The 13313-nt window shown below is 35.8% G+C and overlaps 1 protein-coding gene across 2 annotated transcripts in view; it reads left to right on the top strand.

Moving 5' to 3' along the window:
* GABRA2 (gamma-aminobutyric acid type A receptor subunit alpha2) overlaps nt 1–12080 on the top strand; it is a 111599-nt gene extending 99519 nt beyond the window's left edge. The window contains exons 10-11 of one of the 2 annotated variants that reach the window (XM_081120480.1): nt 5439–5618; nt 9875–12072. In XM_081120480.1, coding sequence (XP_080976606.1) covers nt 5439–5618; nt 9875–10171 — 477 coding nt within the window. In that variant the 3' untranslated portion in view covers nt 10172–12072. Of the gene's footprint in view, nt 1–5438; nt 5619–9874 lie in introns of both variants that reach the window. The other variant, XM_081120479.1, reaches the window with a different exon arrangement.
* Nucleotides 12081–13313: the final 1233 nt, after the last annotated feature.

Genomic DNA, 13313 nt, shown 5'->3' with positions numbered 1-13313 from the left:
ACATACTTGCCAGAGCTCACACAAATAGGTAATAAGTGTACTTGAACCCAAATCTGTCTGCTCATTAAGTTCACTCTTAACACCACACTGGTTCATGATAAAGAGATTTGGAAAGAAAAGGAGGTGTTACCTTTACCTGCTATCGAATTTCAGACCTTGTCAGTACTACTCTGCACCTACCCCTGTCTCTGTTGCTTGGATGTAAAAGTCTACACATCATTGTTATCTTGCCCAGGTTGTATGAAATAAGTGGGCAGGTGCTGGAATAACTAGAAATTTTAAGTTGCTCATGTAGTCCATAAGGGAAAAGTTACTTATTTTTAAGGTGAACTTCTTTGGGGATTGTTGCTGTCCATTTTTAGGTTTCTAGTACGGAAGCTAGCAGGAGTTTTGTGCATTGATATACTAGCTGATTCCTTTCTTATTCTACAGATTATTATTCATCTGCCTCAAGAGCAGGCTTTGGTTATACCACAATGAGATACAAAGTTTTCTTAATAAGCGTAAAAAGTTCTACTTGGAGGATTTCTTTTAGCAATATATCTACTTAAGGGTTCTATTACATTTGAAATAACATACTTGCTGATTTCATTTCTTTTTCAGTTATTTCAATATAAATGTTTCCTCATTTCTATGACCATATTGCAGTTTAAGCATACAAACATGTTATAGTTTGAATCCTGCCATTTTACCTTAATTTTGTACACTGTTGAAGTTTTGATGAGTTCTGGTTTATTTCATTTTATAAGCTGTGTTTTGGATACTAACGGCCATTGAGTAAATATTAAAGGAAATTAATTTTCTGTTTAACCTCCATGTTATTTCAGCATTTCTATTATATTTTATTATTGATTTATGTTTTCATACCCCATGTAGCATACTGCTTTTTCATTGTTATCTATGAAATTACTTTTTAGTTATATTAGTTATACATAGTTAGCACTTTCATACTAACATAGTTTTGAAGATAAAATGCTAGTTAGTTCTTTGGGAGTATGTCACAAATGATAAATAGTCATTTGTGGTATAAATGCCCCATGTAGAAATGTATTGGCATATATATTTTAATGCTATGAGAGTGCCAGTCAAATTGACATTGTGATTTGGCATATCAAGTAATATGCCTTCTGAACCCTTGAACTTGGAAAAGAGAAGTACCTATAAATGCAAAAAACACATTGTTGATAATACATTTTAAAAGCAACGACCAACTATGAATAGCAGATTTAAGTCTTCGCACATATCAAATCACACATAGTGAAGACAAATCTATGTCGAAATCATTGATGTTACAACCTAATATGCAGGAAAACAACTAATAAAGTTTATATTATTTCAGTCTTCAGTGGTTCAGGTTTAGTGGTTAAGTTAAAGGGAACATCGCATCAGGCACATTGTTTGTTTTTATTTACTCATTTATAGCTAGAGTGCCAAGCACAGTGCCAGGTACTTCAGATACTCCTGTTGAATAAAAAAATAAATGAGTTTTTGGTATTAAATATGGCCATGTAGTATCAATGAGAAGACTTCTTTTCCTTCATGGAAAAGTTTTAAAACTTTACAATGGTGAATTTATTAATGGGTACTCAGTCCAATTTTATGATTCAAATGAATTTTGGAAGATATTTCCTAAAACCTACCTTGGAAATAACCAAGTCCTTAAACCTGGAGGGAAATCAAGTTAGAGTAGCCTAAACTAGCCCATCTGCCTAAAAACAGTATATTTCAATGCATTTAATCTGCTTTAGTTTTCCTTAGATTTAATTTTTAAGTAGAAAATAATAATATTCTGGAAATAAAGTTTTAAGCCACAGGTCATATTGTTGTCCTTTTATTCTAATCAGTCTGGTGGAAGTTCTCGTCTTTAGTAAACATGAGCAAATGCAGTTAAAGTACCTGTCAACCCAGAGTGAATATGAAAACTTCTTGAAAATTTGTTAACTGGCAAGTATTAATTTGCCTCATGAGAATAATCACTGATACATACATATCAATGTTACATGTTTAAAAGAAGAAATATGTATTTAACATAGTTCCCATGTAGATTGTGCTCTGTTGATTTTTAAAGTGAAATAAATAAGTCTCCTGAATTCGTATTCATGTTACATTTGAGCGCTGTGTTAGAAGACAAAACCTCCCTCCCTCTGTGATCTCGGTCAAAATTGTACATCACCTGTAGCCTCAGGTGTAAAATTAGACAACAAAACCTTATCATTCTAAAAATGTAATGCTGGATCAAATGACCCAACTCCAAATGTTTAAGTCCTTCCATATACAAAATTATCTATTTATGCAACCCTCTGAGTTCTTCTGGAACCTTCCCCGTGCCCAGTGTTCTTGCCCAGAGGCGAATTCTTCCACTCCAGGGCTTGTCCCCTTTACTTCCTGTTCCTTTCTCAACATTGATCCATTGGTTATGATTTTCTTTCCCTGTTTATTCAAAACCATATTTTCTTTCTCAGATGCTTCTTTCCTTTCAGTTTATGAAGATGTTTACTATGCTTAATTTACCATAAAGACACAAAGAAAACTCTCTCCAGGTCTTATGTTACCAGTTCCCATATCCTCAGTTTCTACCCTCTTTTTCTCCACTTGAGCTTTTTTAAAACATTGCTTACAGTGCTATGTTCTCATTTTCAATTTAATTTTCAAGCTACTGTAATCTGATTTCCTTTCTATTTATTGTTCAGTAACTGAAGGGGACCAATAGCCTCCACATTTTCAGATTGGATAATAATTTTCCGTTTTTCTCAACGGATCCCCACTGAACCCATTGAGTTCTATTATACTCCAGAACTCCATTCCAGGCCCATCAGCAACAGTTTCTCTTCTTTTCCTCTTTAAAACCAGTCTTGGAATATCAACTTCCTTCCCTCAAAATTTGGCCTCTGCCACTATTTATTCTATTCTTCGAGATTCTCTGCCTGAGGTCAGCAGGGATCCAGTCTCCCTAGCATCTGCTCCTGTTTATCTCCAGACAGTCTCTTGGCTTTATGTTGTTTATGTTGTTTTAGATTTTACTATTCACCATGTGTCTCACTTTAAAGGTTTTACTGACAATATTTGTAGAAATGTGTGCCGCCCTAAGCACAATGTCCTGCCATTTGCTGTCCCCAAACAGATAATCCCTCCTCATCGCCAGCACAAATGGCAGTGCTCAGGAAGCTCCCCCTCCAAATAATTAGATCCCTGGAGCGTGTCTGGTACCCTCTCCTTCTGCATTAGAGCCTTTATCACATCACAATTGTAACTGCCTATTCATGTCTCAACTCCTTCACTGACCATGGTAACAATGACCATGCTTATTTTACTGTATCATTCATTCCTGTCCTTTTGCGCAGGACTTTGTGTATATTTGTTGCTCAATAAATATGGTATGGATTAATAAAATAGACAAATCAAATTTACAACCCACGCCTTTCTCTCACCTGCCGCAGTGATGGTCTACAAGTGTTGCCCAGACCTTCCTTTTAACATCCAGGATCATATACCCAACCCGTTCCCTAGGCACTTATCCTTGAATCTAACATCTCAGTCTTCACATATCTTTTTACAATGAAAGAAACAACAAACAAAAATAAGTAAAAAGTAAATAAATAAATGCTCTAAATTGATTTAGTTATCTTTCCCCTGCCCACGCCTGTTTTTCATCTGTACCTCAGTTCATGGCAAAACCTAATATCACATTCCAACAACTTGGAAGTATCCCTCAAGATCTAACCAATCATTAAGTGGTGTCCATTTTTTGACCCATGTGTGATAGACTGTGCCCCTCTCATTTTCCTGAGTATCTTTACTTCTCACTATCTCTAATCATGTCTCTTTCAAATCCATCTTCTAAATTCATTACAGAATTATCTTTCTAAAACAGAAATCTAACCTTTTAGTTTCTCAGCTCTTAAATAAATAGTGGAAGGCAATTCTTTAAGCAGCTCAGCTGATATGGCCCAAGTATATATTCTTCTCACCTATTTATTTATATGATGAATAATAAGAGAACTATTTTTTGTTCTGTATTGTGCACTTACTTCTCTGTCCCTGGGAATATGTCCATTTTGGAAATGAGGACATCTGGGATTGGCCAAGTAAGTTTCTTGGTTACTTGCTTAGGCTCACATATCGAGTACATGGTGGACTCAATATTAAATATAGATCTAAAATCCATGCTCGTATTCTCCCTCCAGCCATTACACACGTCCCCAGACATCACGCTTCCACACATCTCCAGGACTTTGGATGTGCTGATCCCTTTTGCTGAAATTCCCTTGCCTCCCTTCCTCAACTGATGAACTCTTATCTATTTCATAAGATCCATCTGATTTTACTTACATCTTGAAACTTTCCAAACAAATCTAATCACCAAGATGCTTCTGCAGAACCTGGCACAAATTCTTTTAAGTAACCTCATTAAATTACATGTTTATTGTAAAGAAATCTGTTTCTAGCCCGGCCGGGCGTGGCTCAGCGGTTGAGCATCAACCTGGGATCCAGGCGATTGGGGTTCGATTCCCGGTCAGGGCACATGCCCAGGTCGTGGGCTCGATCAATGACTCTCTCATCATTGATGTTTCTATCTCTCTCTCTCTCCCTCTCCCTCTCCTTTCCTCTCTCTGAAATCAATAAAGATATATTTAAAAAAAAGAAAAAAAGAAATCTGTTTCTAGCATCAGATTACATGCTCTAAGAGGATAATAGTTTTGTTTCATTCATTATTTTCTCTGCCATTCCCTCGCATACCATTTAGCACATAATTTATTTGAATTAAAATTTTAAAATAACTAACTTTAATCTGTTGAGATTTTCCATTTCTAAACCTTACTCAGTGGTTCTGTGTTGCCCAAGTAAAGCATATTCTCTGGAAATACACTAGATACCTAATTATTAAAATAGAGAGATAGCAATGTAATATCCAAACTAACATGAAGTGTGCCATTATTTTGTGATTCACTCCATGCAACACATAGAAAACATCACTTTCCAAGTGTTTTTATTGATTTCTTTGTATTTTTTAAACATCCTGCCTTGTTCCAAAAGCATTTCAGGCGGTTTACCAAAAGAATGCATGTACTTAAATTACTATAAAATAATATTTAAATATAAATAGAAAATCCAAATGAAGGACAATAGACTGCTAATTTTTCCACCATTTGGGCCAGAACAGTAACTGCAGTTCGTAGCTAGAATAGCTAAGTTTCAAATTCCGAGTTTCTTGGTTACCACAGTAAACCATGGTGGTGGTGGGGGGGTGGTATGTTTCTTTAATCAAAAAATGGAAAGATAAATTTCCTCAGAAAAAAAGATTTCCTACACTGAATTCTTCTTAAAAAACAATATCATATGGGTTTTATATTAGGGAAAGCTGGGTGCTGTTGCAAGTGGTAATGTCAACATTTTCCCAATAAACGCAGTAATGAATTTCATATTGATGTTTCTTGTAGTCCCCTTCAATAAAAGCTGAAGGCATTACATTAACATACAACTCAGTGAAGGCAATTCTCCAAGGAGCTAAGCTAATATGGTCCAAGTATATAGCTTTCTCATGGCCCAGTTTAATCCAAGGAAAGACTTTAGAGTACTTAGAGAAGTGGATGGACTGTGTAACCTTCAAACGATCTTCTGTAAGTATCACTTTTCTCAGTGAGGATGGTTAGCAGATAGTTAATGCCATTGTCTGGCCAGGGAGTGTGTTGCTGTTTTGCAAGTAATGGGCTCTCTAGTGGCCACAATGACTGTAAAAAAGCAACATGGGATGTGGAAACAGCATAGATTTACCACTTCGGAGACCTGGTGTTTTCTCCAAAGCCTGTTATGTTTAGAGTTACATTTATGAAAGCTCCATTTCCTTGTTGTAAGGGACAGATCTGAGATTCTTTCCAACTCTAAAACCTTGTGGTGGTTATTTTTATTTATATGCCAGGTCATTTCTATATTTTAACTAGAGAAATTGCTCAAGCTATTAACACATTATTTTACCTAATACTGTGAGGAAACCAAGATTGGTTTGCCACCATGATGTGAGACATTTAGATTTCTGTAATCAGAAAATTTCCAGACTTGAGGTTTTAAAATATATTCAGAACTCAGATAAAGTAATAAGCTCAGAATATTCTGAATTCTATAAAACATCATTTCTAAAATAGGATTTAATTAATTTTAGTGATGTTTCCTTTCCATTTCACTTCAGTAGCAACACCAACAAATTTTACACCAGCATAATTTACATTTTCCCCAAGTAGTGTATAAAAATACATCATTTACTGAATTTGCTCATAAGCCATATTATCCCCCTTCCCACTTATATGAGTTTTATAGTTGAGTTAATTTTATGATTTCCCAGTTGCCTACATCTATAGATGGTGAAATTGGGAACTTCCAGGAGAATTACATAATAGAATTGTAGAATAAACTACTGAAATCTGTTTCTATTAATCTAATAAAAAATATTGTACTCTATAAAAACCTAGTTTGTATATATTACATTTGTGTGTATATATATATATAATCAGAGTAATCATTCTAGTATCTGCCATTCATTTACCATTAAGCAAACATTTTTAGAGCCTGCTAGGAGCTCTGCATTGCATAGTCTATGCTTTCAAGGAGCTTACAATCAAGTGGAAAGAAAAAAATGCCATATATAGACAGGCATATACATTAATGTATATGTATTTTTTTATTTTTTAAATACGTTTTTATTGATTTCAGAGAGAGGAAGGGAGAGGGAGAGAGAGAGAGACATCAATGATGAGAGAGTCATTGATCGGCTGCCTCCTGCACGCCCCTGACTGGGGATGGAGCCCGCAACCCGGGCCTGTGGCCTGACCGGGAATCGAACCCTGATCTCCCGCATCCTAGGTCGCTGCTCAGCCGCTGAGCCACGCCCAGCCGGGCACTGGAAGCATATTTAAAGGGAAATTATTGACGCTGGAAGTGATGTCCCCACAGATGATTCTGAGCTGAGTCCCTGTGAAATGTAGCTGACAGGGGAGCCATGTGGGCTGATTACCGGTTCCTGGCTTTATTGCGGTGCCAGTCACAGGTTAGGGAACACAGGAGGGGATACAGATTTAGGTTGGCAGTGAAAGTAACCTTAATTCGTTTATGGATATTTTATGTTTTTAAAACCTGTGGGCTATGGAGGTGGCAAAGTCTAATGAAACATAGTGAGTAAGGATTCTGGTGTTCTGAGTTGTTAGTGCCTCTGCTCTGGAGTTTGTGACATAATTTTAGTATCGCCTGTGCATTTATTTACAGTCGAAGGGGGTGAAAAGGGTTCTTGCCAAAGTTAGTATAGAGTTCAATCTGTAACTCCCCTTGTAAGAAACAACATGGATGTTTTATGGGTTTTTTTGTCTAAAGTTTAAACCATACATCATAATTCCTAGCCCAACTTAAATGTCCCTCTTCTACAAAACCTTCCTTGAGCTCCTCTGTACAGTTAAACAGTTCCAAAAATATAAAATTCATTTTCTATACATCTTATATGCCAGTAATCATTGTCTGGCTTATAAATGAATTATGATTTTTACTACTTTCCACTAACAAACTTTTTCACTGTGATTCAAATACATGTATTAGTTCATTTGATTCTCATAATAGTTCGATATGGCTTTGGTATAATTATCTCCTTTTTTAATCAAACTAGAAGCTGAAGCAAGGAGATGTGAAGAAGTATTTTCAACGCCCAAATTCTCTATCAGTGCAATTTGAAATCATTTTAAATGATGCTTAGGTATAGTTGAAATAATATAAACACTATATGTTACATATAGTGTTTAACTTTATGAGTTAAAGAGTCCTTTTAGAAAATTGACCCAGTAACATAAACTTCAATAGGACTATTTTAGTAAAAAGTTCTCCCAAGTTCAACAGCTTCCTCAGACTGAAAGTCGCATTGCCTGGTGTTTAAAGCAGAGGTTAGAAGTCACACACATCTAAGTTTCTGTGCTTTTTCATCCTCTTAGTAGACGAGAGACCTGGTCATGTGAGGAAACCTCTAGCCTCCCTTTCCGAATTTGTAACCTGGGGTTAGTAATAGAACTTCCTTCTTACCCAGTAGTGAAGTTGGTCACGGATGACACCCTTAGGCTCACCATTCAACCTGAACCGTGCTAGTGCTCAGAAGGTGTCAGCTCTCATCTCAGCATTGCCGTCCATTTGTAACACGGTAACTACACAGGTCACTACTGAAGAAAGGCTATTTTTTAGCTTTTTATAAAGATATAAATGGTAATCCCTCACCCAACTTTCTTTTATGCTCCAGCCAGGCCTGGAAGAATGTCTCAGCAGCAAGGGGAAACGAGAGGGAAAAGCCCGATGCCAGCGAAGGACAGAAAATGCAGTCCTGTTTTCAGATCCTCCTGGCCTTTCAGAGGCCCCTTTGTATCTTATTTTACTTGAATATTTTGAGAATTTTTAACTCAAAATAACTGATACTTGAAATTCTGTTCTAGGCCAATTTGTCCTCTAAGTCTGTTGATTTATACTATACACTACTTTGCATAATTCATTGCTGGCTCAGTTTTGTTTGCATTTTAATAACTAACAACACATTTATATTAGTATAAAAATGTAGGTAAATACTGTTGATATATTCCGGTTTCATGAATTCAGTTACATATTACATGCCTACCTCTTGGAAGGTATCGTTCAAGGTGCTAAGGTGGTAACGGTGAACAAGCCAGGAGCAGCCTTCACTGAACGTAGATTCAAATGAGAAAAAAAGATGCCAGTAAAATAATCACGCAACTAAAGAAGGAATTTACACATTTGGCAAAATGCCGTGATGGGAGTAAAATAAGCTGGGTGTTACGAAAGAGCGTGAATGGGAACAGGGACTACGTTAGGTAGAGTGGTTAAGGAAGGCCTTTCTGAGGAAATGACATTTACACCAAGATCAGCGTGCAAGAGGGAATGGGTCACATGAAAATCAGGATGGGGGAAAGCCATTCCAGGCTGAGGAAGTAGCAGGGCCAAAGGCACCAAGCAAGGAAGTATTCTGGAAAAAAAAAAAAGCTATTTCAGTAGGACTGTTATATAATAAGCAAAAGAAAAAAATCCATGCTAAGAAGTGTTGATTTTATTCTAAGTTCCATGACAGTATTTAAGGGATTTAAGCCGAAGAGTGACATGATCCAATTTATGTCTTAAAAAAATATAGTGAGTGCATGTGGTGATTGGACAAGGTCAAGCCAAGCTGAGATAGCACAGGAATATCCAGTCATCCAGGCAGGAGATAAGAGTGACCCCCAACTAGAGTTGGTGAGAACTGAACTGGGGATTATAAGGAGAAACAGGTTGTGAGTGAGCTAGCAAAAATGAAAAACTTTGTATTTTATTGTCCTTCTAATGTTTTTAGTGTTTATTACACTGCCATCTGTAGATGGTTATGATTTTTCGCCATCTGAGTAAAGCATTGCTGTTTGTGACATGAAGGGGAAAATACTGTTATCAAGTTAAGAAAATTAATTTTTTTTACTCAGAATCTGAGATGATTCACTGTAGATGATCATTCCTCTTGTTAAAATATTTCTACATTCCACTAATTCATTCACTCATTCATTCAACAAATGTCTGAGTTACTTGTAACAGTCAAAATTGTTGAATCATTTATTGAAGTTGCATTTTTCCATGTGAGAAAAAAAAAAAAATGGCTCTCCAGGAAAATGGTACCATTGATCTTACTCTGAGGGTTTCATCATTCTCATGGTTTCAGGATTTAATGAACTCCTTTTATTTATTTCCCTAAATTCCTTCTTTTTGATGGATAATGATGTTTACCAAGATACTTTTCTTAAGAATTTGAACTGGAGTTTGAAAAATGTTAAGAAGCGGACTCAACCCACATTCTGTTAATTCTTGTATTTTTCAATAGAAAAAAGAGAAGGCCACCGTCATGATACAGAACAATGCCTATGCAGTGGCTGTCGCCAATTATGCCCCGAATCTTTCAAAAGACCCAGTGCTCTCCACCATCTCCAAGAGTGCAACTACACCCGAGCCCAACAAGAAGCCGGAGAACAAGCCAGCTGAAGCCAAGAAAACCTTCAACAGTGTTAGCAAAATCGACAGAATGTCCAGAATAGTTTTCCCAGTTTTGTTCGGCACATTTAATTTAGTTTACTGGGCTACATATTTAAACAGGGAACCTGTATTAGGGGTCAGCCCTTGAATCTGGACACAGGTTGACTTTGGGACGCATAGCACCATTAAGCTCGGTTTGTTTTGCTATGTACAGTCTGACTAATAACTGCTAATTTGTGAACCAACGTGTACAGTTTGTATATAGCTATATAGCTTAACAGTTCACCTCTAAAGGAGACACGCATTTGCTAACTCATGGAACTGTAGGCAGAAAGCACCCCATGCCCAAATCAAGATTTACCCCAGGAACTGGTTTAAGGTGGTTTCAGACGACCTGATTCGATGCCTCTTCTAACAGAGATGAAACTGGAGATCCTATACCACACTTTATGAACTCTTGACTTCGGTCTTGTGTAGGAGTGTTGTCTGCTGTTGCCTAACTGTAATGTAAGATAACATTGTCATTCCGAGATAAATTCTTCTAAATAGCAGAACCTCATATCAGCAACATCAGTCCCTTCCTGAGCGCTCAAAATTCCTCGAGCATAATTGGAAGCTTAGTACACATCAGAAGAAAAACTAGAGATTTAACATCAGCTTTTAATTACTCTGTATAGTACCTGCCTATAGCCATGTACGTATGACCGCATGACAAGCCCAAATAATTACAAGTAGGCCCTGACAGGATGCCAGTTCTGCCTAGAATATAGTAACTATCAGAATGTCATGCATTATATTTTTAGCATCAGAGTTTATTCAGAAGTAATAATTGAACTCCTAAAGATCATTTTAATCATTGAAAACTATCTTAAATTAAAAGAAGTAAAATGAAATGTGTCTTACTCTTTCCAGTATGTGTTGTATTGAAATTGATCGGCTAACTTTTCTTGGTGCTGGAGACTGGAAGAAGCACCCAGTTTGGCTGCTGTGGAGCAACATTCATATTGGATTAGAAAATTGTGCCAAAAACTCCCACCAATGAGAATTCATAGGTGTCACAGCATATAGATATTTAGATGGACACTTATATAATTCTCTTCTTTCCTGTTTACTGCAAATTCTGCCTTAAGGCTTCTTCTCATCAGGACTCAGAAGCCACTGATTACAATGGAAAGGGCAGTTCATTGGCACATTTTTCTGTCTTGAAAGCAGCACTTTCAGATAAGAATGAATGTAAATCCGCTTTTGTAAATTGCAACTTTAAATTTCACTGACTCAAATTTACAACAGCTTTGTATACCAGAAGAGGTTTTGGTAAGAGTTGAACATTTTTAAACTGAAACTTCAAAGCATCACCAACAGATTGAGAATTAATTCACATGCACAAACACACACACACACACACACACACTCAGCTAAATTTGAACACATACACACACAAACACGTAGCTAAATTAAAACCCCAAATTTTCTATTTTATATAATTGCTAATTATTTATGGATAAAATTTATTTTTCTTCTAATATTTAAAAAATACTCTTTATGCCCCTCAAGTATGTTAATAGAAGTTAACAATTGTGTCTTATGCCTAGATTCAATGTTTTTTGGCAAACTTAAGATCCTTTGATTCACATATACATTAGCAGTTATTAGTTGACTTTTACGAATAGATACACCTTTATGATGGTGTTTTTGTAGAAACACAAGTAGTCAAATAGTGGCATTTCTTGCAGTTTTGTACAGTATTTCAGTATAGTGCATAAATAGGTACATTCATAAAATCAATAAAAAGATTATCTTATTGAAATAAGCAAAGTCACAACAAAAAATTGCTATTCCTTTGCTTTGTCTAATTTTTTTCCTCTTTGTTTTAGTGTGATTTTATTACGTGCTTTGCATGATTGTCTTATTACCAAGGTCACAAATGCATCTTATTAACAGAATTCACCCTGTAGACAGCCTTGACATTAAACATTCTCACAAAAGGTAATCCATCATCCTTAATAAAATAAAATTGTTATATGAGCCAATAAATGTATTTCTTTAATCCCTTTCAGTAACACCTTATTTATTATCTAAATAGTTTTAAAATGTACACTTTATTATACGTTGAAATGGAAGATATTCTATTTTCTTCCGCCTCGAAATACAGCCTGGCCCTTCTGTGTCGTTCAGGGAAGTGGGCAATAGTGTGAGGATGTACCCAGTGCCTGACGCAAGCCATTAAAATGCTCTGCAGGGTGTGCCATTACTAGACACTTCAGAAATATTGTTCTTAGGAGTTCTGCATTGGCCCTTTAGCGTCTGACTATAAATTATAAATTTATAAATATGTAGATATGTAAAAATAATTGTAAATAGCAGTTTCTGCAGGACAAAAGAAAAGACTCATCCATACTTTTGGCAAAGGGTTGCACCTACATTGATGGCCTCCGTTTTATTAAAATTAATTATAGATTGACCAGAAAAGTTATCATTATTGTTATTTTATTTTTAGGTTTAATTGTTAAAATCTTACTTGAGCATGATGGCATCCTTGCAGTTTAAATTCTATGATCAGGCTTTGCTATTATTTCTCTAACGTTGGTGAATTTTTCACACACTTGTTAATCTTTTAAAGTTTAGATAAATCAAAGGGAGCTGTTGGTCTTGTCGGAGAGAAAGAGGATGCTCCATGGAAAAGGATTTTAAATTATAAAACCATAGTCTTTACAACTATTCTCTTTTCCATAAACCACTTTAAAAATACAATTCAAAGTCACATGTTAAAATGACTAATTTTTCCGGAAACACATTTTTAACATATTAACAGTGTTCTCTTTGGATCATAATAATATTGGGCCTATTTTATGTAGTTGTACATTTATAAAGGGTTATAGTATGTACAAAATGTAGAGAAATACATGTACATATATAGAAATATAATCTCATTTTTGTATAGCTACTGCTCTGATTCAGGTAATTACTCAACAAATATTTTTTACCTCCTACTGTGTGTCATACATCGGGGAGGGTGTTAATACCACTACATCACATCCACAGAATTGAATTAAAAATTAAAGTACATCTCATTCTTATGAAAGACTTAAAAGCAAAGACTAAATGGACCATATAAATTAATTTAGCACTGAGAGTTATTTAATTACCTATTAGATCACTACTGTGCTGAGATGGTGGCTGTTTCTCTCTTTTCTCCTATCTGTGCTCCTGTTTGTTTGAATATAAAACTGGAAATAATATAACCACTTAATGTTTTTTCAACCTTCAGTGATTTTTTAAGTGGCAATCTT

The sequence above is a fragment of the Miniopterus schreibersii genome (assembly GCF_964146895.1).
Source record: "Miniopterus schreibersii genome assembly, chromosome: 1".
NCBI classification, from domain to species: Eukaryota; Metazoa; Chordata; class Mammalia; order Chiroptera; family Miniopteridae; genus Miniopterus; species Miniopterus schreibersii.
The sequence above is the reverse complement of the archived record's forward strand: the minus strand, read 5'-3'. Positions and strand labels throughout refer to the sequence as shown.